Source organism: Rhinolophus sinicus, chromosome 3 (genome assembly GCF_057876585.1).
Source record: "Rhinolophus sinicus isolate RSI-liver-muscle chromosome 3, RSI-T2T, whole genome shotgun sequence".
NCBI classification, from domain to species: Eukaryota; Metazoa; Chordata; class Mammalia; order Chiroptera; family Rhinolophidae; genus Rhinolophus; species Rhinolophus sinicus.
The window spans coordinates 53895938-53921071 of record NC_142503.1 but is presented as its reverse complement, the minus strand read 5'-3'; the positions used below and the strand labels follow the sequence as shown (position 1 = coordinate 53921071).

The window sequence follows — 25134 nt, the reverse complement described above, 5'->3', positions numbered from 1 at the left end:
AGATGAAAGCACTTCAAAGACTGTTTAACTCTCTTAAGAACAAGTTTCCCTTTCACCTAATCTAAATGTGCTTGAATGTTCACTATAATTAATTCTTCAATCAGTTTCTTATCACTTATTATTCATCTATCAAAATACTATTTTTCCAAATTACCTTCAGTGGGTCACAGTGTTCAGTATTTTACTGATCTCAAAGCAGTTCTGCATTCATTTCATTTGACCTGTCCCGAAAATTCTGAGACAAGTGTCTTTATTTTTATTATGAAGACACGCAAGTAAGGCACAGAGAGTTTGAAGGACTTTCCCAAAGTCACGTAGTAATAGATATCAATGGCAGATCAGCATTTGAACTAGGACCCTCTGACACCAAATGATATATTCTTTATATTAACATTATGCCATTAGTAAGCCTATGTTTTTTCTCAGATTCAGGGCAATAGACCCTAACCTGTATCTGCAAATGCCAAAAATAGTTATAATTGTCCAATCCATACTAGCAATTAGCTACCTACGATTCTCCCTTAAAAATCAAGTACACACCCACTCTCAGAAATACTTGCTTCTAAAATTAACCATTACTTAGACACCAAAATTACAAATGTGTGTTCAACGCTGTAGTTTTGCAGATAAAACGTTTTTCACTGACACATTTTTTAGCGATGTCTAAAAATTAAACAAATAACATTTAAATGAGCCTCATACCAGTTTCATGATTTAAGTATAGGCATGACAGTTGGGCAGACATAGAGAGATCATGTTGAGAATTCTCCAGTCCACTGCATCCAACCCAGACCATCAAATGATCTCATACTACTAAAATGTTGGCACCTAACTTTCATTAAGTGTGGGATGGGAAGAAATTCCACTTAAATTTATGTGTCTGCCATCTCAAAACAGAAAAGCCAAAATACCTTTTATGTTCGATGTTCTTTTCTAGTTCTTGAAATTCACTTAACAATTTTTGTAAGCTTCTGATTTTTGCTTTCTTCTCATTCAGCACCAGAATAAACCGTTTGTAAAGATTAGTCTCCACATCTTCCTTAGCACTCACACAGTTTTCAAACCTAAAATGTAAATAAACAAATAAATAAACGATGCAGTTTTTCTCAGCATTAATATTATTCAATACAATACTGAAGATGATTTCAAGAAAGCATTCCAAGGAAAATACAATTAAAAATCATTTTGTTACACGCTTTCATTGATTTAAAGTTTTATTTAGATAAACATGTACAGAATTTATTGTTTATTAATATTAGCAATTTATGTACTGAGATAAAGATTAAAATTGCAAACTGATACCAAAAAAAATACTGTTAAAACATCTAAATGCCTAATGTAATAGTTTATTCACATCTGGTTTATATCCAAAATAATATTTTACAGGAGAAATTTCAAACAAAGCTAACTAAAGCCTATGTTTCCCATACTTTGTTAATAGTACTATAATAGCAACAGTGATCTGTTTTGTGATTAATTGATTTACCTAAATAGACTATAAAATGCTCCAGAGCAAGAATAATTTACCCAGTTCTATCTTATAACCCAGCAACACACACACACACACACACACACACCACATACAATTCATAAAAGTATCCAACTTAAAATTTCCAAGAAATTAATGAAACAGCAAATGTGAAACACTATATATCTTCAATTTTTGATATATAAGAAAAAACAGAAAATTCTTTATCATTTCTAATTCTTTCTACAATGTTCAAATGAGCTAACAAGAGATGGTATTAATTTTGATGTCCCAGATATATATAAAAAAACAAACTAGTAGAGGTTGCATATACTTGATATGTGCATACACACACATGAATAAACATATATTTAAAGATTCAAATATAAATGATTTCACATTAAATATCCTTTTAAAATTACTCTAAGCTCTACCTAGTTTTCTCTTTACCATACTGTTTATTTATACTTCTGTTGTTCTATACAGGTATCCTACTATTTTGATTATGTATACATGTATATTTTTATATATTTATGTTATATATTTAATATATAAAATATATTTTTTCAGTGAAATAATTAGAAACAAAAATGTCAAAATGTGATACCTTTGATATATATGACCTTATGTTTTCAACAACATACCTATCTAGAGATGCAGAGAATTAGGCCTCTCATAAGATGAAAAGAAACATATGGCAATATATTTTCTGGGACCAATTACAGCACTCTTATAGCATAGTCATTGCCAAGGCTGTGAACTCATAAGACAGAGTGTGTGTGTGTGTGTGTGTGTGTGTGTGTGTGTGTGTGTGTGTACGCGCGCTATTGGTTGCTTTATCCTTAATGCCTAACACAGTGTTCCGCATTCAACAGATGTTGAGTAGCTCTTTATGAGATACATGATAAATTGAGTTAATATGGGCATCTTATACGGAAATGGAGAACCAGTGATTCTGAATATTATATTTTTCATGCCTTTAACAGCTATTCACCATTGTAACAGAAATATTTTCAACTTTTTCAGTTTCTAAAATAATTTGTGGTAAATATTAATATAATAGTACTCTTTTCATCAAGCATAGCTCTCTGAGCAAGAAGTACACCAAAAGGTGTGTGTGGGGGGAAGATCCAAAGTTGAAGACCTGCCAATATTGATGGCTCTTTAAGCAGGGATATGTCACTACATTTGTATTTCAGATGCAAGGTATTATGTAAATATTATTTCTCATTTTATTGTACTATTTTCTAACGTAACACAATAACTAAAAAAAATGTTTTTAATGAATAGAACATACATGCCATTAAGATACCTGAGTATTTAGTAATAAAATACTTTAAACATATGCAAAGTGAAAATCAATTATAAAAATGTACACTAAAAATCTTGTATAATTTATTATATACAGTTTTAGGAATAGTAACCAATTAGTAATTTATCTGACTTAAATGCATGTTTAATTTCTATATACACACATCAATAATTTTTTATTGAAAGAGTATGTGCAATTATCAAAATGAATTAAAAGTGAAAATAGATATCAAAATGAAATATCATATATTTTGTCCAGAGAATATTGTTAACCCAAATAACTAGTGTCACATTGCCAAAGGCGACAACATTTCTGTGATAAGAGAGCAAACTCGGTAGAATGATGGCATCATGTAAGTTAAACTTGCTTGGTCTTAGCAAAGCTTTAGGATTTTGTTGCAACCAAACTTCAGAGAACCAAACTGGATAACATTTCCTAGACAAAGCTGGGGAGGAGAGGTTAGCTGGGACAGCTTATTAATGTGAACAGGTTCAGGAAATAAATTTACTCTTAATTATTAATTCATCAACAACTTCAAAGAAAGCTATCCTTTTATGAAGTATTCAGTAACTAAGAGTGTACCTACTATCCCCCATGCCCCATATTAAATGCCAGTCCTTCCTTATGGCATTATGATGTTACTATGCCTTCCATGTTACTTGCCTCCCGCCAACCTTCCACCTCAAGGACTGGACAGGTATTAACAGGTGGGACCAGTCAGTAGAGTAGAAATGCCAGATTCACTGCTAAATTCAGTGATACTAAAGGAGAACTCATACCACACTAACCCAAGGATCACTTATCTCTAAGGCAAAGCTCCAACCTGATGAAACCATAAATAATTTCAAACAGGGAAAGACTAAATGATGCTTCATCCTTTCAACAGTGACTCGGACAACAGAACAATATGTTAAGTTTAATTAGTAACTTAGGACTGAGATATCTAGGAACTTGGACCAAAGGATAGTAATTAAAAAATAATAAATAAAAGAATAAAAGCTCAATATGAAAAATGCTGAGCATTCAAAATAAAATATCTGAGTGAGAAAACAAAGAATCTAAGACTAACAAGTAAAAAAAAAAAAACAACAAAAATAAGAGCAGAAAACAATTTCATGCAGAAATAACATTAAAAATAAAAGAACAGATTACATGATAACCCAAAATAAAACAATAGGTACATAAATGTGAACATGTGGTATTGAGAAACAGTGAAGTAATCCTTATATTTACAATCAGCTCTGGCCAAATTTATATCCAGGTCAGGGTTGCACAGCAAAAGAAAATATTAATAGAGTTCAAAGGACAAAAAATGCTAAAAAGCACTGGCAAAAAAAAGCACTGGTAGAGAGACTTAATAAGCCTTAAGTACTAAGAAGATGGTAAACAGCTGTTCCTCATCCTTTCAGAAGACAGAACAAGAGGAAATGGCCTTCAACTACTGTACCATGAAGGACTCAGATTACCAATAGATGGAAGGAAGAATTTTCTGACTGTGGCTGTGCTTAAACACTGTAATGGGCTACCAACGGGAGTTGAAGCTATCTCTTGAGGTCTTTAAAAATCGGACTTAATTCATCTGGATATAATGTGATCCTAGCCTGAAGGCAGAGAAATGAAGTAGAAGAGCTTTCAAGGTCTCTTCTAATGATTCAATGAGTGTCAACCCAATTCAATCTGCTAAAAACTGCCTCAAATTATAGGTTCAATAACGAAAACTCAGAACAAAGCTGGAGAGTTTCTAACTTGATGTCTGAGTGCAAACAAAAGACCTATTCAATAACACAGAATGTGGGAGTTGTTATTTAAAATTAAATAGGCAAAGCCAGTGAAATCAATATAGCTAATGACCTAAGGATTTACATACAATATTTCTAATGTTTTTCTCTATCTAAACTATACAAAATTGTATTAATCCAGCAATGTCACTTGTTCGAAATGGAGCTAAAACCACAATTATTAAACAGTAAAAAAAAAAAAAAAAGCAAACATGTATTTTAAAAGTCTACACATTAAAGCTCTTTCTTTTTAATCATAATGTAATTCCTCATTCCTTACTCAAACCTCGTTTATTCTCCACTGTCATCACAAATGGAAATAGCTTAGCTCTGATTATAATAATAATGCATATTTAAATACCAAAACAGATGCAAAAAATACCTCCAAAAAGGAAAATTTAATCCACAATTCCAGACGTAGATTATTAAAATTTCATTTTCTCCTTCTAAATAGTTTTTCCCTAAAGATATGGTTTGCAAAAAAGTGGGATATTACTCAGATTTTTGGTAATTCATATTTCTCCTCTTAACATTATCATAAACATTTCCCTGGTATAAGCACATGTATATATGATTGATTTTTGCTCACATATCCTATTGTGTGTTAAATATATTTTAGACCTATCTACCATAGTTTACAAGGGATTCTCTGCACCTATTTTATACCTTTCTTCCTCTTTCCACTCCCCTACGCATACACAGTTTGGAACAATGATGGGTAAGAAATGATTGGATCGTGGATGGACACTGATATAAGAGTAAGCAGAGGATACCCAGAAAACTGAACTGTGGCCAGAACTAACATGATCGTCTCAACCACTGATTCTCTACTTTCCATGTCCTTAGTTACCTAACTCATATTCATGTCCTATTTCTAATCCTCTCCAAAGACACTTGATCAGTACTCCTTGCCTCACAGAAGCTGGAGCTGTAAATCCTTTGCTTATTTTCGAGTATATGAAGGCTGTTGAGAGGGAATGCTAAAGAAAGTACTGCTTGGCCATGGTCAAGATGTATTTACAACTCCTTAAAATAGTCCCTTTCTCCTCTGATAGGAGAAAACCAAATTTTGGGAACGGATAAAGCTACTAACATCTGGTATATATAATAAGAATCTAAAATTCTCTGGAGTGGACTCTCTTTCCTCTCAGTTTGGAGGGCCACTGCAATAGCAAGTATCTTCAGCCTCTGAAGATGTCTGATCCAGTATTCATGAAGAAAAGAATAGCTGGAGCATACTAAGTCAGGACATAAGATATATGGCTGTGCTTTTGATCAAATAGAAAACCTTTTGCCACAATAACACAAAAGTACTTTACAGATAGTTCAGAAATAGCAAATCAAGCATGCGTGGGCCACATATTATATGTACCCCTCACACACACTGTTTTACAGCCCAGGGAACATTTTCTCATCTTTGTTCCATCCTGCTTTCTTTTCTATGGCAATGGTGTTGAATACTGATGAGATAATACCTCTTTCAACCTCTGGCAGGCATTTTAAAGCAATTTGTTCAAGTACCAAGTACCCAGTCTGCATTTTTGTGGGCAATTTGTGGATCAAATTTCCTATCATCCTGAGGGTATTTTGAGTTTTAAATATAATGGCTTATCACGACCACAGTACATCTCCTTTAATTTGATTCATTTCATATATAAATAGAAAAACACACACAAACCACAGATATAGGCCCCAAAACATGCTTTCTAGCATAGATATTTGATATTGATTCATACAAACATGAATAAAATAGGATTTAAAGAGGAAAAATAATTTATTTTTTCTGTATGGTTTCCTAATATTTATACAGTTTTAATTTGGTTTCATTATTTTTATATACTTGAAGATAAAGATGAATTCAGAGCTAAAGGAGAACAACATACTTACTTTCTTACTTAATAACTGATAGCCAACTATAACCAGGTGTTAGGAACTTAATTTTGTATGTCTTGTATTAATGAATATAATTGAATACACAGAAAGAATTTCTTTTAGTCAACCTCATTTTCACATATACATTGATAAAACCCTTCACTTATTTTTAAGGTACTCCCCCATGTATAATTACTAATGTCTGAAAAACAACCTCAATGATTGCCCTAAAAAGACCGTAAATAGAATAATACGCTCTTGTTTTAGAACTACTACTAGTTTGAATGAAAGTTTAAAAAAATCTACTGGATACATTGGATGTAATAATAATAATTATCATTAGTATATACATTCCACATAATTCTTTCAGATGATGTGGTATATATATGTATAAACATATACATATTATATCATATATGTCTCTGTAGAGATAAAGTGTTCACAATATATATTTTATTTTCTTCAAACATCTTTCATATAACAGAATAGTACAGGCTAAACCTTGGGCCAACTTGATATAGTTGAGAAAATTCATAATTGGGAAGTGACTTTCCTCTTCAACTTTTAAAAAATAAGAGGTAAAATCAAAAAACTAAAGGGCTGTCAAATGTCTTTTGCAGTAGTCACAATTACCTCATCTTTTAAAAATGCCAGTAGTATGAATTTCCTATCAATCAGGAAAAATAAGTCTCTATTAGAAGCCAAAACACACGTCATTAGAAATAGTTGTCATTCATATAAAGATTTCAAATAAGGAATCAATTGTGCTTATGTTTCACGTCTCTTTTTACTCATTATTAATCCTATAACTTGAGGTAAATTAATCCTTATAAATACGACTTCCTAAATTTTGATTAATATTAATTGATTCTGATTCTCATTGCTCAATTACTCCTTATCATTTCTTTTTTCCTAAGTGTGATTTTCCAGGACCCATCAGCTCCAAGTCAAGTAGTTGTTTCAATCTAGTTGTGAAGGGCGCAGCTCACAGTGGCCCATGCGGGGATCAAATCGGCAACCTTGTTGTTAAGAGCACTGCAGTTGAACCAACTGAGCTAACCGGCCACCCCTTACAATTTATGTTTTCTGGTGCCACCAAATACTACTAATGACCTAAAAATGTTAATGTACTACTATATTGTATAATCCTGACCAATGATGTCATCATGTTAAGTAAAGGTGTAATTAATGACAGATTTATTTTAAATATATGCTAGTCTATATGTTATAAATTTACAAATCATTAACTTAAAGCTAAATGATCTAAAGAGAGCTTGGTGTTTATATAATACAAGCACATCATGTACACACCGTCCTTGGACATCATTCCAATCTCTCAGAAGCCTTTCATTTTCTTTCTGCAGGTGCTCATTTTTGGCTTGGTTTTCCGTGATGGTGTCCAAACAGTCACAAATAAGATCTCTAATGACCTCAGCTGGGCTTGCAACTTTCTCTAGGTTGAAGGAACCAAGTCTGAACTAGGATGAAAGGAAAACATGATTAGCTTTGGGAGAATACCAAAATTGAGCAGTCCAGTTTTAAATATACATAATTTCTCTTGGGGGGAAAAAAGTTTAAGATTCAAATACAGTACATTTACCAGTTATAAATAGAGTGATTAAAAAACTAGGCAAATTTCTACTTTCTTACTAAAGTTTATCATATAAATCAACATGCAACCTAAGAATAATTTTTATAAGTGGTAAGTCACTCTCCCATATCCAAGCAGAAAACAACATAAACACCATATAAGCATACAATCATCTGTTTGCTACAACTTTAATTCACTCCGCTCAGTTTAAGAAAAGAACTTATACATGAAGATTTTTTTAACGCTAGTTTATGTTAAATGGTAAAATGTAATTGACAATAACCTACTTCTGAAGAAAGAGCACAAGTTTGGTAATAGCTAAGAGAAGTGTAAGGTTTTAGGAAACTGATAAACCTGGCGGCATCACACAGTAACTAACTCTTTTATCAAAAAACAATAATTTATTACTATAAATTACAAATAATAATGTCAAGTGTCTAGCCAGAGTGCTTTTGCATAATGCAAGACATAAAAATATCTGAACTACTAGTAGGCACTTTAAAATAAAATAGTATTATAATACAGTTTTAGTTATAGTTATGGAATTCTGAAGGGAACACAGGTTATCCTCATTTGGTAAAGATACTGAAACAGTAATTAATAATAATTATAATTAACCTTACTATTAAAATTAGAATTATTATAGCTAAGATTTTAGACATAATTATAATTACATAGCTACCATGTCTTGTAGTTGAAGTATAAGTCAAGCATAGCACAAATATAACTCATCTAACCATTACCAAAATGGAACTAATATACAGTTTATAGATTAGTAAACTGAGGTTCGGCATAGTTATCGAATATACTGAAGGAATCAAGTCAAGATCGTATTTTGCTATGCTGTTATGCTGTCTCCTGACATAAGAAGATATCCTAACTAAACAACTAGTCAGAGGGAGAATTAACTTCAGAATCCTACACATAATTCTGAAGAAAGATTCTAACGACACTGAGTGAGTGGTAAAATTGAGAGTAAAATGGAGGTTTTTCTGGTTTTTGTTTTTGTTCTGTTTTTTAGCCTCTTAGATGAGTAATTTCTATGTTGGCATTTATCTAATAAGAACTTTTCCCAAATGTCTTGTTTTTAAGAGTATTTCTATAAGCATGTTATATACAGATTGGAAAATATGTAACAGTGCTTGATAATTCTAAGACAAATCCATATTAGTCAATTTACAAATAAAACTAAAGGTAACTAAAGTAAAAATCAAATGTTTGCAAGCTGAGTGGCATTTTATAAAATATTTCAGTTAACTCCTACAATTCAGAATCATTTGTAAGTCTAACCCCACAGAGTAAACTTTTCTGGATGAATTGTGTTTACTGCTTTCCTTTAAATTTTCAGATAGAAAACATAGGTAAATGTCTTACTTAATATTACAGAAATGCTGCCAAAGGCTTAAATACTGCGATTCCTAGGTGTTGAGAAATATTTATTTATACTAGCTTAAAACCTAAAGGGAAACAAAGGAAATTTTTGTTTTGTATTGAATATTATTTGTCTAGCCACAAAGAAATTGTGTGTGTACGTGCACGTGTGTGTGTGTGTGTGTGTGTGTGTGTGTGTGTGTGTGTGTGTCTGTGTGTGGTGTGTGTGTGCTTTCAAACCCAAGCAGGTCATAATGTCTATTTAATCCTTTAATTTGTTTTATTTCACCACTTCCTGTTTCTTAACAAAAGAAGGGGAATCAGATTAGGAAAACCACCTTTTAGTTCAATGAGTACACCCAGTTGTATAGGTTTATATATGTAACCAAAATTAAACAATTTGAGAAATGTTTACCAAAAAAAGATTTGGAAAAGTTCTAAGAATTTTTATTTATTCAGCTGAAATTATTTCAGACAATTTGTCACATCTGATTTGTTTATTTCTCTTAAATTTAGAATCATATGTCCAAAAATATTTGCAATTTTCATATATAATGAAACAAGAATCACTTAACAAGCATATATAACTTCAAATAAGAAAGTTTTACCTATGTAAGGAATATGTAAATTGGAAGTAAATTTGGGCATTTACCTTTTAAAGCTTCTCAATGTAAACAAGCACACACACAAAATAAAGATCACTGTTGAGTATTACTTTTTCAAGCCCATACAAAGCTTGAAAAATTACACTTATTTTATTTTTAGACAACAGATTACATTGTCAGGAAAATGGAAACACAATTTTGTATTCTTTCATCACAATTGACAGGCAACTTTGACTAAGATGGACATTTTTAGAAAGGAAAGAGTTTCTCATCACTTGAAAGTTTCAACAATGCCAAACTAATAATGAATTTGTGCCCCACTTTGATCCTAAATAAAGTAATAAGAGAAATACAAATAAACACAAGTCCAGCCCTCTACCCTTCTATCTTGGATAGCAAAGAAAGAAGGGACCAATTCTAAATCACTAATAACAAGCAACTTCTTTCAAAATATCATTCAAATGTATATATTCAAAATTCTAAAAAAGAATTCTTAAATGTTTTCTCAGCTATTCAGTACAGAATAAACTAAAAATGTCATTTCTTTTTAAAAGTGGGAAACTACTTTTTGGTTTCTATTTTTTAATTATAGTCACTAGGTTTTTCCTTTAACAGGTGTGACATCTGTTATTCCAAACAATAAAAAATAATCAAGAACTATCTAGAAATTCAATCAAAGGAAATAATCTTTCTTGAAATACTCAGATTATTTTTGAGAAAAGATCGGTTATGCCTGCAACAGTGACTCTACTGGACCATCCTGCCTGTATATACGGGATTCAGAACCAAGGCAGGAAGTACCCGTCTACTTTCACTGCTTCTGTCCCAGCCTATCCCCATCATTACACATGCAAGGGTCCACTTGCCCTTATGCACTTGACTTTGATAAGAGCCTCCTATCAGGCCTAATGAACTGAGAAGCACAAAACATTTCCGTGCCCTAACTCTATATTTAGCCCATTCTTTTGTAATGCCAGTGAAATGGAAAGTAGCAACTCAGGAAAGTATTGTTTTTAAAACCAGTAAATTCACACAAAGGCTATATTGTATGGTTGAGTCAATTTTCAAATCTTTTACTTGAGTTTTTTGTTTGACATGTAAGGCTGTTGGCATGGCTGTTCTTTATTTAGTAGTTCTGTAATTTCAAAATAATCTACAATATAAAATCAGGACTTTGAATGGTATACCGGAGTCAGAAACCACAAATTGAAGACATTTTGTAAGCATCTTATTCTTTAGAGGGATGGGCAAAAATAAGTTTCTTTTTGTAGTCAGTTCTCAAGATCTTCTGGAGAATTCAGTGTTCACAGACAGACCTATACTAACCATCTCATGCAGTCTATAGCCTTTTAGGTTTTAAGTTATGTCTATATTTTTCTATGTCAAAAAGTTGAGAACAATTAACTTTTTAAATGTTGGTAATCAAGTAGGATGCACTAGTTGGATCTAAATTGTCATAATTTTAGCTAGTAAAACAAACTAATAATAGCACTTTTTATCTGATCTGCATTAAAATTCTCAACTTCAGAAAACATCTATTTTCTTTAGCCAGGGTTTTGTTTATTCTGAATATCTGTCTGTCAATTCTTTAAGTCCAAGATTAAATGCCACACCCCTTACCCATCACTTCAAAGTCCAGGTTAAATTCTCTTTATTTTAGCTTACATAGACTTCTCTATTCTTACTACTTTAGAGTTTGTCCCCACAGTTTTTCATTCAGTTTTATCCTCCTTATATTTTTCTCTAGTTGTTTCAAAACTGCAGTCTTCTCCTTTAAATTTCTAGTGCTTTGAGACCAGCAACTATATCTTACATTTCTTCCATAGGCTCCACAGTATCTTGCACAGCTCTAGACATATGTTCATGGTGCTCAATAAAAACTTGATTTTTTTATTGGAATAATCCTTATTAATAAGGGAATATAATTATAATGGAGTGGGTAAAACAAATAATTGGGACAGTGATGCTCTGAATACAAATTAGGAAATATTTTAAGTAGCTTAAGTATATAAGACAGTTTTATGGAATAGTATAATTTAAACAATAAGGATATGGTTTTAAAAATGCACAACAGCCCTTAATACTGTGATAATATATAGGTTAATAAAACCTAAATAGATTTGTTTCTAAAAATATATATAGATATAAAGTTATATACTCCGTTTTCAGGTTCTTTGGAGAGGCCAAACAGATAAAAGAAAATATACAGTATTGGTAAACTATGTACATCAAACATGATGACTAGTACTAAGCGATTCCTGGGGCATTCTTTGTGGCCATTCTGAATATGTCTAGGGAGAGGGGATTATCAACGTGTGAGTTGATATTCTGTTTAGAACATATCAACTAATGGGTCTGAATTCTGATACATTATCAAAGTCGTCTAAATAACCTTCCAGAATTAATCTTTGTTACTCTCCTGGGAACCAAAATATCAAGCTAAAGAAAAAAGAAGCATAAAGATATTTTGACGTTACTACTAGGCAAATAATAGTGCCTATTATTTGGGAACTTACTTCTTTTTCAGTATGTTTTAAAATTTATTCATATCAAAGTTTAGCTGTGTCTACATACATGTACACTAAAAAAGTAAAGCCTGTCCATTATAATTTATGATATATTTTGTCTATTGTAAACAAATACATAGTAGTATGAATACAGTTCTAATAAACAGTTGTAAAATTCTAGCAATATAGGAAATCAGTCATGTTATGTAATAAAAAAGAGACTAACGTGTACTACTTTGTAACTTCTAAAGCAGTAAAATATCGAAGTTGACAACTGGTCACATTTATCTTCTAAGGTAACCAGAGCTGAGAAAAGAATACAGATAAGGCCTTCTTCTAAAGAGATAAGAGAGCTACATTGTGAAACTACTAATCTTACTTTTCAAACTATTTTCTTGCTCAACTTTCTTACAGCTCAAAAAAATTTTTTTTTAAATGCTTAAACATCTCAAGATGATTGTATGATCAAGCAAGTCTCTGCATCTTTTAGATCCTGTAGGTTCTTACAATCAAAATGTAATAATCTAAAAGTAAAAAATATGCTGAGCTCTAACTACAACGCTACAAATTATTAGCATTTTAAGCCCATGCTATAGGTTTTAATATATTATTTAGTATCACCTAAGAATTCTTTTTAGGTCATCATAATTGCAAAAATCATTGGTGGGAGTCAGAGAGAATCCTTGAGAACAAAAAACCCAAGTCTAGGTTAGAGAATCTCAGAAGTTACTTTTTCTTTGAATAACTATAAATGTTCACTCCATTACTGTGTTACAATAGAGATGATGAGTCTTTGGCATCATGGGAAATATAGTAAAATTTAGATTTATCTTAGCCTAATTAGGAGTTATAATTAACAATGAAAAATTATACTATATATAAATTCAGAATCAAGGGAAAGGCTTTTCTTATAATAACTGGATTGGGGGGGGGGCGGGCGGGTAAGGAAGGGGATTATTGATTGCAAGGGTTGCCTATTATTTGCCTGTTACTTTATCTTTGATATTAGGTGCTGATGAAGAAATACTACCTTGGATTTCCTGACACATAAAGAAATACTGCCTTGGATTCCCTGACACACTTCTAGATCTAATATTTATCTAATCATATCTTCACAGTATGCTTCTCTATCTTCCACTTAGATGCTAAATGGTAGTATTTCTCGGAATGGCCCCTTGGCCCACTTCTCTTTTTTCTCTGTAGAGTTATAGGGTTATCTACAGTCATAGCTTCCATTCTTACAGATAAGCTGACAACAGCCAAACGCATATGTCGAGGTGGTGTCTCTCCTGAACTCCAGACTTACATACACGATTAATTCCTTTTTGGAGTGGTACTACCAGGGTGTCCTATATGAACCTCAAACTTCAAAGCCCGAAACGGAATTCATTGTCCATCTCCCTCAACACTAAACTAGCTCCTCCCTATATTTTCCACTAGGCAGTCACCATTCATTCAGTGATACTTGGGTGGTGTAGTGGGTAAGCATGAACATCTATGAACATCTAACATGGCATTACATTATTTACTTTTTTTTCTTATACAAGGTCAAAAGCTGCAAAGAGATAAGGGCTACAAATTACTCCTATCAGTATCCCCATTCTTAATGGTGAAACATAGTATGTATTGATTCATTCATTCATCAGATTTTTTGAGCATGGACTATGTGCTAAGTAAGCACTGGAGGGACTGTTGTGAATAAGAAATACAATGTGTCTGCTCTTTATGAGCTTTTATTTTAGTGGAAGGAGTTGATGATACACAATGATCAAATAATAATTTCACACAGTTGTAGATTTGATGAAGAAAATACAATGGGTAATAAGATAGTGACTAGAGGGCAAAGTATCCTTAGCAAAGCCGTGCCTGGACTCCTATCCCATGGGCACTGTGAGAAAAAATGTGTGTGGTTTCAAGATGCTAAATTTGTGTTGACTTGTTACTCAACAATACAAAATGAATACACATGTGCCTCAATATAACCAATCTGGAAAAAAAAAAAAAAAAAAAAAGCAAAACAAAAAACTCCCTTAACCCCATCTCATATCCCAGATTCCAGCTATTGTCCATTTTTCTGCTCCCACCACAGCAAAACTTCTCCAAAAATGTATCCAGCATCTGCACTGTCCAGTACAGTGGTCACTAGCTACACATAGCTTGTACAGTATCTAAAATTAAATACTGAGATTCTCAGTAACACAAGCCACATTTTAATACTCAATATCCACATGTGGTTAGTAGTTGCTATATCAGACAGCATAGATTTAAAAAAAAAAAAATCCATCATCCCAGAAAGTTCTTTAGAATAGCATTAATCTATTTCTTCATTTTATTACATCTTATTCTTTCTTTAAATACTCTCTAATGAACAACAAGGCTTTTCATAACCTGGGCCATCACTGCCTCTCCAATCTCATCTCTTACCAGTCTCCCTGCCTTCGCCAGCCACTTGCTTTCCTTATGTACTTGAATATGTCAATTATTATCATATGTAATAGGCAAAATGGTACTTTCCAAAAAATATCTACACCCTACTTCCTGGAACTTGTGAATAGGTTGCTTTCCATGACAAAAAGGTATATTAAGGTCATAGAGGCTGAGATGAGATTATGCTGGATTATCTTGGTGACCCCAATGTATTCACATAAATCCTTAAATTCAGAGAACCTTCCTTTCCCAGCTACAGTCAGGGAGAGGCTCAGGGAGAGTTGGAGATAGGCACAGGGAGATGCAACATTGTTGACTTTGAAAGTGGAAGAAAGAGACCATGAACCAAAAATGTGGGTGGTTTCTAGAAGCTGGAAAAAGGCAAGGCAATGGATTTTCCTGTACAGTTTCCAGAAAGGAATGCAGCCCAGATGACACATTGATTTTAGCTAGGTGAGACCCCTGTGTTGGACTTTTAACCTAAAGAACTGTAAGATAGTGAATTTTTACTGTTTTAGGCCACTACATTTGTAGTAGTTATTTGTTACAGTAGCAACTAAAAATCAACACTATGTATGGTAGGCTGAATAATGGCCACTCGATAATGTCCACATCCTAATCTCCAGAATCTTGAATATTACCTTATTATATGGCCAAAGGGACTTTGCAGATGTAATTAAATCAAGGATCTTAGGATGGGGCTATCACCATGGCTTATTCAGGTAGTCCCAATGTAATCACAAGGGTCTTTATAAGATGGAAGCAGGAGATCAGACTGAGCAGAAGCGAATGTGATGACAAAAACAGAAATTGAAGGTGATGTACACACAAGCCAAGGAGTGCAGGGAGCCTCTAGAAGCTGAAAACAATAAGAAAACTACTAAGTTTTTGGTACTTTCTTATAGTGGTAACAGGAAACTAATTCAGGGTCTTCGCACATTCTTCCTCGAAAATTCTTCTCCATGAACTGCAGATGGCTTCTCCCTTTGCTTTATCCAAGTGTCTGTTCACTGTTACCTCTCTAGAGACATTTCTTCAGCACTCTAACTACAGTATAGTCATTCTAGAATCCTCCAAACAGAACTACAAAGAAATGCCAATAGTGCAGCTACTGAGAAAAAATGTTTTATGATCTTCTAGCAGTCACCATCATCTTAAAATATTTTATTTATACATGTTTATTGTCTAATTTCCACACACCCCTACCTAAACCCCATACTCACAGTAGGAATTCAAAAATGTTTATTAACTGAGTGAATGAATAAATGGTCATAAACGTGCAAATACTTCTCTGTTTTAGCAACATTACTTATAGAGAATTTATATTTTAATGTAATTAAATCTCCAAATAGTTTCATTTTAAGGTCTTTGCAAATCAGAGGAAGTAACTACTCATCTATATTTTCATTTTTAAAATGTTTCCTCCAAATACATAACCAATGTTTCCTCACCGTTTATTCAGAAATTATTCTCTCCCTAAAGATATAAAATGCCACCATTATTAGAAACTACATATTCATGTATGTATAGTTAAGTATGTTCTTGAGTTTCCTATTCTGTCCCATTAGTCACTATCCTTTTACTATTAGTAGCATGCTTTTCAAATTATCATAGCTTTATAGTATGTTTTATTATTAAGGATTCTAAGTTCCCTCTCAAAATTCTTTGTTTCAAAATTTTATTGTGTAGTTTTGCCAAGCATGTTCCTAGAAATTTTGACTATGAATTTCAGACTAACCAAAAACAAACAAATAAAGCCAAACAGTATACTAGTAATTTGTTTTGGAATTACAAGGTGTGATGAGATAATATGGTGAATGTTTAAATTTAAAACAAATTATTAGAGTAAAAGATACATTGCCATTAATCCCCCTCAAAATACTCCCCGTTGCTTCGAACACACTAATCCCATCATTCTTGCCACTGTCTCAAGCAGTTCTGGAAATCCTCTTTCGTGAGTGTTTTTAGCTGCACTGTTGTGGCTGCCTTGATGTCCTGAATAATTTTGATTCTGGGGACAAGCCAGAAGTCACATGGTGGCAACTCCAGTGAATACGGTGGATGAGGACACACTGTAATGTTTTTATTTGACAGAAATTGTCCTATACCAGAAGTGATGTGTGACATGTAGCATTGCGTTGTCATGATGGAGGATGAAGTAAAGACACTCACGAAAGAGGACTTCCAGACCTGCTGCAGAAAGTGTCAAGAACAATGGGATAAGTGTATTTGAAGCGAGGGGGAGTATTTTGAGGGAGATAAATGGCAATGTGTCTTTTACTGTAATAAGTCTTTTTTATTTAAACATTCACCAAATTTTTTTATCATACCTCATATATTCATTTTCAAATTATTTTATAAGGAATTAACTTATTTCTAACATGAATTACAGAGCAATTCCTCCATTCAGGACCATTATATTTCTTCCTATAATCGAGTCATTTTTATGTCCTTTGGTTAAGTTTCTCATTGCTTATTTTGAATCAGATTCCCTACACAGCAGCTGATAAGACTACTAAATGACCTGTAGGTAGAAATAAGAAAGTAATTGCCTGACTCAGTCTTATTGTCTGTTATGTTGATTTCTTGGTTATATTTTAAAAATTGTACGATACAATAGGAACCTTAGAAATCTCTATTTTAAAATCCCAGTACTGACAGTTACTTGCAATGGGGTCCTGAACAAGCAATAGTAGTAACCACTATGTTCAAAAGTAAAGTAAAGAATAGTAGTAACCACTATAGCAATAGTAGTAACCACTATGTTCAAAAGTAAAGTAAAGAATCTCCTACAGGAGATTCGTAAACAAAATCTAAAAGCTGGTCATAAAGCATTTTACAAGTAAGCCACAATAGAAATAACACCTAAGGGCATAAATCTCCTCTCTCTTGAGTCAGTTGAATTTGTCTGCCTTCCAAAAATGGTTTATTACTTTAACACAGTAGCATTCCAGAGTGGCTATGACAGAAAAATCTCACTGGTGCTGGCATCACTATTTGCTGTTGCTTTGGAGGCCTCACGTAAACAGTAAGCAAACAAACACTGGACAAAATTTATAATAGGATAAAATATCATTCTATGGCATGGTTAGGAAATACAACTTAATAGGACATAGAATAAATTATCATGAATCATTTACTTCTGAATTTAAACCAGTTTACCTAGTTTAGTAACAATTGCTCAGGTCTCTCATAATACTCTCTAGGAAAATTAAGTTAAAATAGTAGAATCTTATGTTTTTTTCTGACTACAAAATTCTGGTCCTTTCTCATTTAAAAGTTTCAGAAACTTAAGGCCAACCTCCTTTACACCTTCCCCAAAGCACAGAACTATACTCATTTGATGGCACAGCATAACTGGTTAAAAGGCATTATGTTGACATTAGAAACTTTTGTAAACAAAAAATTTTCATACAAACTTATTGTGTTAACTATAACTCCATTACCCTTAAAAATCAGTTATTATAAACTAATAAACTCAAAACTGGTGATCCTTAAAGAATCACAGAAATACCAAGTACCTTTAAATCCTTAATTTAATTATAAAAGATGGAATCAAGACAAAATATGCTGATTTATTGTATGGTTTATGAATTTATTTCTAAACAATTTTTAAAAGTTTAATGATTTGCCTTTTTAATCAATGGATTAAAAATTCTTCTGCCATATACTGTCATTCAAAAACATTTACTAAGAAGCCTAAAAAACTTTACTTATTGTAACTTAATGGCAGATCTGTAAGAAATAAATTTCTATCCAAAATATTTATACAGAAAACTAGTAATATTTACTTAGATTCATTTCCTTATTTACCTAGAGACAAGATGAAAACAAATTATTGGTCTAAAAAAAACATTTTAAAATTTTCAAGGTTTTTTTACGTGAACAATTACTTAATAGGAAAACTGCCTGTAATGTATAAAAATTAGCATGTATTTTTTATGAGATAGAGAAGAACTGGAAAGCATGATGGGTGGCAACCATGCATTTAACTGAATTTTCTTGCACAGAAAAATGTAATTAAAAGTTAATATTAAGGTAGTTCCAGTTCAGGTCATAGCAAAATAAGCTGCAGTGGACTAACTCTTCTGGAAATAACAATTACAAACTCGGAACCAAAAAACAAAAAACTCACACACAAAAAACAAAGACATTCAAGGGACTAGAAAATGACTGAGAGAAGGCAGCAAATGGAGGGTACTCAAACAGGGTGAGACACGTATTAAATGACTTTTCCTCACATGGCACTCCCCAGTCCTAGGGATCATATGCAAAAATAAAAACCATACCTGCTGACTAGACATGTTAAACGGAGGATTCTGGGACACACACACACACACACACACACACACACACACACACACACACCATAGATTAAAAGTAGGAGAGAAAATGTAAGAAAATTAAAGAATAAATATAGTACGTAACAGTTAAAATTCACATAATAGAATTAGCCAAAAGAGAAAACAAAATAGAGAAAGAATTTTAAAAGTGTAAAGAAATGCATAAACTAACATTTAAATTTCCAGATAGAAAGGGTCTGCTAAGATTCCAGCACACTGGATTGAAAGAGGACTCATATCAAGACAGCTTCATTAAATTTTAGAACATTTGGAACAAAAAGAGAATCCTAAAAGATCCCAGAACAAAATAGGTTACATGTGAATAATCAGGAATTAGAATGGCATTGGATTGCTAGAGAAAGGCTGGATACCAGATGTCAATGAATTAACGTCTTCAAAATAATAAAGACATATTCATAAAGAATATGTCCCATGAATGTGATGAAATAGAGCAAATTATATCATAACATACTTCTAATAATAAGCAACATTTATTTAGTACTTACTATGTTTCGGGCATTATGTCAGTTAACAGAGAAGTCTTTCTGGGGCTAACAGTAATGAATCCAGATTTTGAGCTCTGGATCTGAGACTAAAATAGTATAAGGAATATGTGAAATATAGTCAATACATTTCTGTAGAATCCTACGTGAAAACTTGAGATTCAATTAAAGAATCTCTCTTTAGTTCCCACCATTATATGTATAAGACCATTTACATTATAGGAATACCTGTATGAGTTAGAATATCTGCATTACATAAATGTAAAGAGAGTAGTAGTATTTTATAAGGCTTACAATATTATTAATTTCAGAAAAATCAATGCAAAGTGTAATACCCCAATCATGAATTTTCAACTTTTAAAAGCTCAAAGTACAAAGGTAGCCAGACAAAAATGTTAAAATATTTCAGTACGAAAATTACTGTTTTCAATGAAATAATGACATTACTACATGAAATACCAAGTGTTTTGTGGTAACTATGTAAATAAGTCATGTTACATAGGATAGCACCTTGCTGTTAGCAAATATTAAAACCAGAAACTTAGTTTAAGTCCAAAAAAAATCAAATGTTTTGGCATACTACAGTTCCACTTCTGTGAACTGTTTCTTATGAAGCAATCTCAAATGAGTACTCTTACCTATTGCCAAAAATGTCCAAATGGTATAGTAGTTACTGTATTTTGACAATGCAGTAATCTCAGTTCACTTAACGAGGTATTAAGGGGTAAATCCCTAAAACTAAAGTGAGGGAGCAGTGGTAGGAAGAGTGCCCTGGCATTTTGAAAATAGAGACTATACTGAGATACACAGTTATACGAAAAGTCATATTCATGGGGAAACAATGTCAGATGTAAAAATGAGTATTTCATAAAATTTTTAAAAGGAAATTTTTCTTTGTATGACTCAAAAGGTCAGATAGATTTATGTTCAACTAGAGATGCTTCAGCACTTACTGTCATTGTTACAATACATTAAGGGAGAAAAAAATAATTCTCCTTAATAAACTAGTTCAGAAAACTACAGAATGTAGACTCTAAAAATTATCATAATTTTACAAATCAGTGTTTGGCTATAAATTGAAGAAGACCATGATGCCCAGTGACCCTGTCGGGTCCAGAGCTCCTTTTTGGAAAGGTTTATATTTAATTTTCAAACTGGGTGGGTAAACTTCTGAAAGTACATGGCAAGCTTTTACAAGTTCATGCTTTGGGTCAACTCAAATTTGCCACCCAAGTATTGATAACTGGATCGATACACAAGCCATAGAAAAGTATAAAGGCTCAAATATAGATGGGGATGGCTGACTACTTTAGAAATGACTAAATTCTTCCCAAAGGATTCTATATATTAAGCAAGAGCAATTACCACATTCTATGTCCCCTTAGAATTGCCAAGGAACTCGTAATTTTAAGAAAACAAATATAAGGTGGTTTCCACAAGGTTAGGCTGCTTTCCTAAAATGGACAGAGGTAATATTCCTGTTCACTGCTTCTTGTCTGGAGTTGAATATCTATTGGAATATCTGCCTCAAAAGCAAATTCCTATTATGTTTAACTGAGATTTTCACTTTTAAAAATTCTGTATCTTAGCAACAACTGTGTTTAATGAGCATACATTCAAAGTCTACTTTAAATTTTCAAGTTGTCAAATGTAACAATTAAATTGGCTTTAACAGCTATTCCCTACACCTAAATACTATATTGAAGACTGACAATCAGATTTGAATTCTGGTTTTTCTTAATACACTTTTTCTTCATATATATATATATATATATATATATATATATATATATATATATATATATATATAATCTTCCTTTTACTGAAGCTAAAAATATGAAGAAAAACAGGATGATACAAAATGCCCTAAAATTTGAAATTCTCTTTTTTATAATGTTATCCACATTCTTCGTATTTAAATTCCAGAACCAGATATACATGAAACAAATATTATAGTCTACATGAGGTTCCTTTACCCAAAAGCTGTGACCTTGATTTTTGAACTTCAAAAAGTTGGAATAATACTACTGGTCAACCTATTTATCCTAATTCACAGGTATTATATGCATAGCATTCCAAAGGAAAGAGAAAAACTTTGAAGAACTATATAACCTCAAAGAATTATTCACCCTTATAACAAATATTTTTAAGGAATTTTTCACCAAATACTAATTAATATATGCATCAAAGGTACAGAGAAATGTCATTGCCCAGAAATTTACAAAGAAGTACTCATTATATAGATGAGAAGTGTCATATAAGAGTGCTTATTAATATCATATTCAATCATATTCAATATTTTTTACAAGTATATCAATCTCAGAATAGGTAAGCACATTTCTGGGAAAATAGTAGCAGCATGAAATACTAATCAAGGTATCAGTATACAGGAACATAATCAGACTCTCAATAGCAAGACTGGCAATAACTAGTGTGATGTTTAATTTTATGTGTCAGCTTTCCTGAGTTACTAGATGCTGGACTAGCTAGCTAAACATTACTCTTGAGTGCGTCTGTAAGGGTATTTCTAGAAGCGAGTAGCATTTGTATTGTTGGACTGAGTGAAAGACATTGGACTGCCCTTCCCAGTGGCCAGAATAGAACAAAAAAGCAGAGGAAAGTGTAATTCACTCTCTGCCTGATAACTTGAGCTGGGACATAGAACTTTTCCTGCACGCACATGATGTTCCTGGTTCATAGGTCTTCTGACATGGACTGAAATTGTACACCATCAGCTCTCCCGCTATCAGGCCTTTGAATTACATCACTGGCTTTCCTGCTCTCCAGATTTTAATGGCAGATAGTGAGACTTCGCAGCCTCCATAATTGTGTGAGCCAATAATACCTTATTATATATTATAATATACATATATATGTACATATATGATATATCCTATTATATATTATATGCATATATCCAATTGACTGAATATTGAATATATATATATATATATATATATATATATATATATATATATTCAATGGGACAATATTAAAAATAAAACCAGAGTATCACAAATAATGAATGTTGTTGCAACATATGCACAAAACGAGTATCACAAATAATGAATGTTGTTGGTACATATGCACAAAACGATTTCTTATAGGCAACTCACGTAATCAATACAAACTACCAACAGAGAAAGGGAAGAAGAGTCCAGAATGTTTTGAACTGGTGAGATCAACACAAAAACAGGCTCAGAAAAAGAATGTGTTCACAATTCAACTGAGAGAGAGAAAAAGAGCAATGATGCAAACTTTTCCATTGTTATTGTCTCATCAGTGAGTAACCTAGAGGAACCACCCTGTCTTGGATTAAATATAATTTTCTTCCCATTGCCAAAAACAATCTATAATTCTTTCTAACATGAGTAGCCAGCTCTAATTTCATGCAAAAATACTACTTCCGGAATAATGAAGATAGGTAAATTTTTTTACAGTTCAATATGACATTTCTGAAAAAGAGAACTAAAATGTGCAGAGAAAAGGCCATCCTCAAACCCTAAAGGAACAATTTAAGTAGACAGAGCACTATCAACTTCATCCTTCTAGATTTACATATGTTCAGTAATCCCATGTATATTTTGATGTCTTAATCTAAAGAACTGCAGTGGAAATTCCATCAACAATCTGTATGTAGTTCTACAATAAGCAAACCCATCATTAACCAAACATCTTGAAGTCACAGTTTAAAATGGTCTTCAACTAGCAATAACCAGCAATGGCTAGAAAACCTATTTAGAAAGTTATAAATACGTATTGATTGACAGACATCAGGTAACAGAAAGCCTTTCAGTATCTATCAAAGAATCAGAGCCAAATGGAAGCCCTGCTTTCTCTGTGTTCTCCAGAAGACTGAACATATAACCCTGTCAGGGGAGCCTCAATTCCCAAACTTCAATGAAAGAATGAAAAGACCAAGACACTGATAATGTTGAAGGGTTTCTACCACCACTGCCACCACCATAACTCACAATGCATTCTTTGTAAATCAAAAGGAGTCTATTGATTCATTTTTGGTAGAGAATAAAGTTTTGCTTTAAGAATTTTAATAGTGCTAGAGAGCTGATACATAATTTTGTCTGTATTGCCTTTTGAACAATTATATGGACACATAAAATCAGTATGGCAGTGTGAAAGTACAAGCAGCACCATTGAAATCAATTTTACTGAGTTTCTACTAGTATTAGCAACTGTGTTTGGGGCTGAGAATGAAAGCATAAACAAAGCCTACTTCCTGTCCTTATGGAAATCATAATCTGGCAGGAGAAACTGAAATGGAATCATCCAATGAAAATGCAACATGGTCTGAAAAGAATTAATGGGATGAAGTTAGGAAAAAACATGAATGCTATGCTGAGACATAGCATACAGATGTTGGTCAGGGCTTGCAACATCAACTATCATCACCAGCCAGGCAAGTGAAGTCAATGAATAAAGTTGATGGGCTGGCAAATTTTAGACAGCATTTCCCATCTACAGGAACAGTCACTAGGTACCCTGTTTCCCCAAAAACAAAACCTAGCCAGACCATCAGCTCTAATGCAACTTTTGGAGCAAAAATTAATATAAGACCTGGTATTATATTATATTACATTAGGCCCACTCTTATATTATAGTAAAATAAGATCAGTTCTTATATTAATTTTTTCTCCAAAAGATGCATTAGAGCTTATGGTCCAGCTAGGTTTTATTTTCAGGAAAACACGGTGGTTGTAGTGGATTGTGTCTCGTGGAAATTTGGGCCAGATTACTCAGATTTGTAATTTTTCGAGAGAGGCCAGACATCTAGCTTTTTAGGTACATATAAGCTCCTGATTTTAATTGTTGGAAACCTGTTAAATTTTTTTCTACATGTAAGAGCCAAACATAACATGTCTATAGGCCATATCCAGTCCTCTGTTAAAGACAACTGGGTGGGACTTCAACAATTTTTCAGCAGAATAATGTGATCAAATTTGCATTTTTAGAAATATCCCTCTGGTGATAGATGAGAGTATGGATGACAGGAGACAGGAAGATCAGCTGTTCAGAAAAGTTCGTACAAAAAACATAGTGAACTTAAACCTTTGCCATAGAAAAGTGCTGACAATCACTTGAGTGAAAAGAACTAAGGATTAGACAACATATAAGTTGTAGGGAAGGAGCCAATAGATAAGGGGGAATTAAAATACAAGAATAAAGCTGAGTAAGAGAGTGTAAGTCTAATCTAGTGAATTCAAAGAGTGGGAAAGACCAGGACAGAAGAATTTAGACGTAGAACACAATGAAGGTTCTTCCTTTTCTGAAACTAGAGGAGGAAAAGAATACAGACACATATGATGATGGAAAAAAGAAACTGAATACCTACCTAATAG

General features: G+C 32.7%; 1 protein-coding gene across 1 annotated transcript in view; it reads right to left on the bottom strand.

Annotated features, from left to right (window-relative positions):
* Positions 1-25134, bottom strand: part of XRCC4 (X-ray repair cross complementing 4) — a 251024-nt gene that overhangs the window by 143850 nt on the left and 82040 nt on the right. The window contains exons 4-5 of the mRNA XM_019746359.3: positions 7742-7908; positions 912-1064 (exon numbers count right to left, since the gene is read on the bottom strand). Coding sequence (XP_019601918.2) covers positions 912-1064; positions 7742-7908 — 320 coding nt within the window. The remainder of the gene's footprint in view (positions 1-911; positions 1065-7741; positions 7909-25134) is intronic.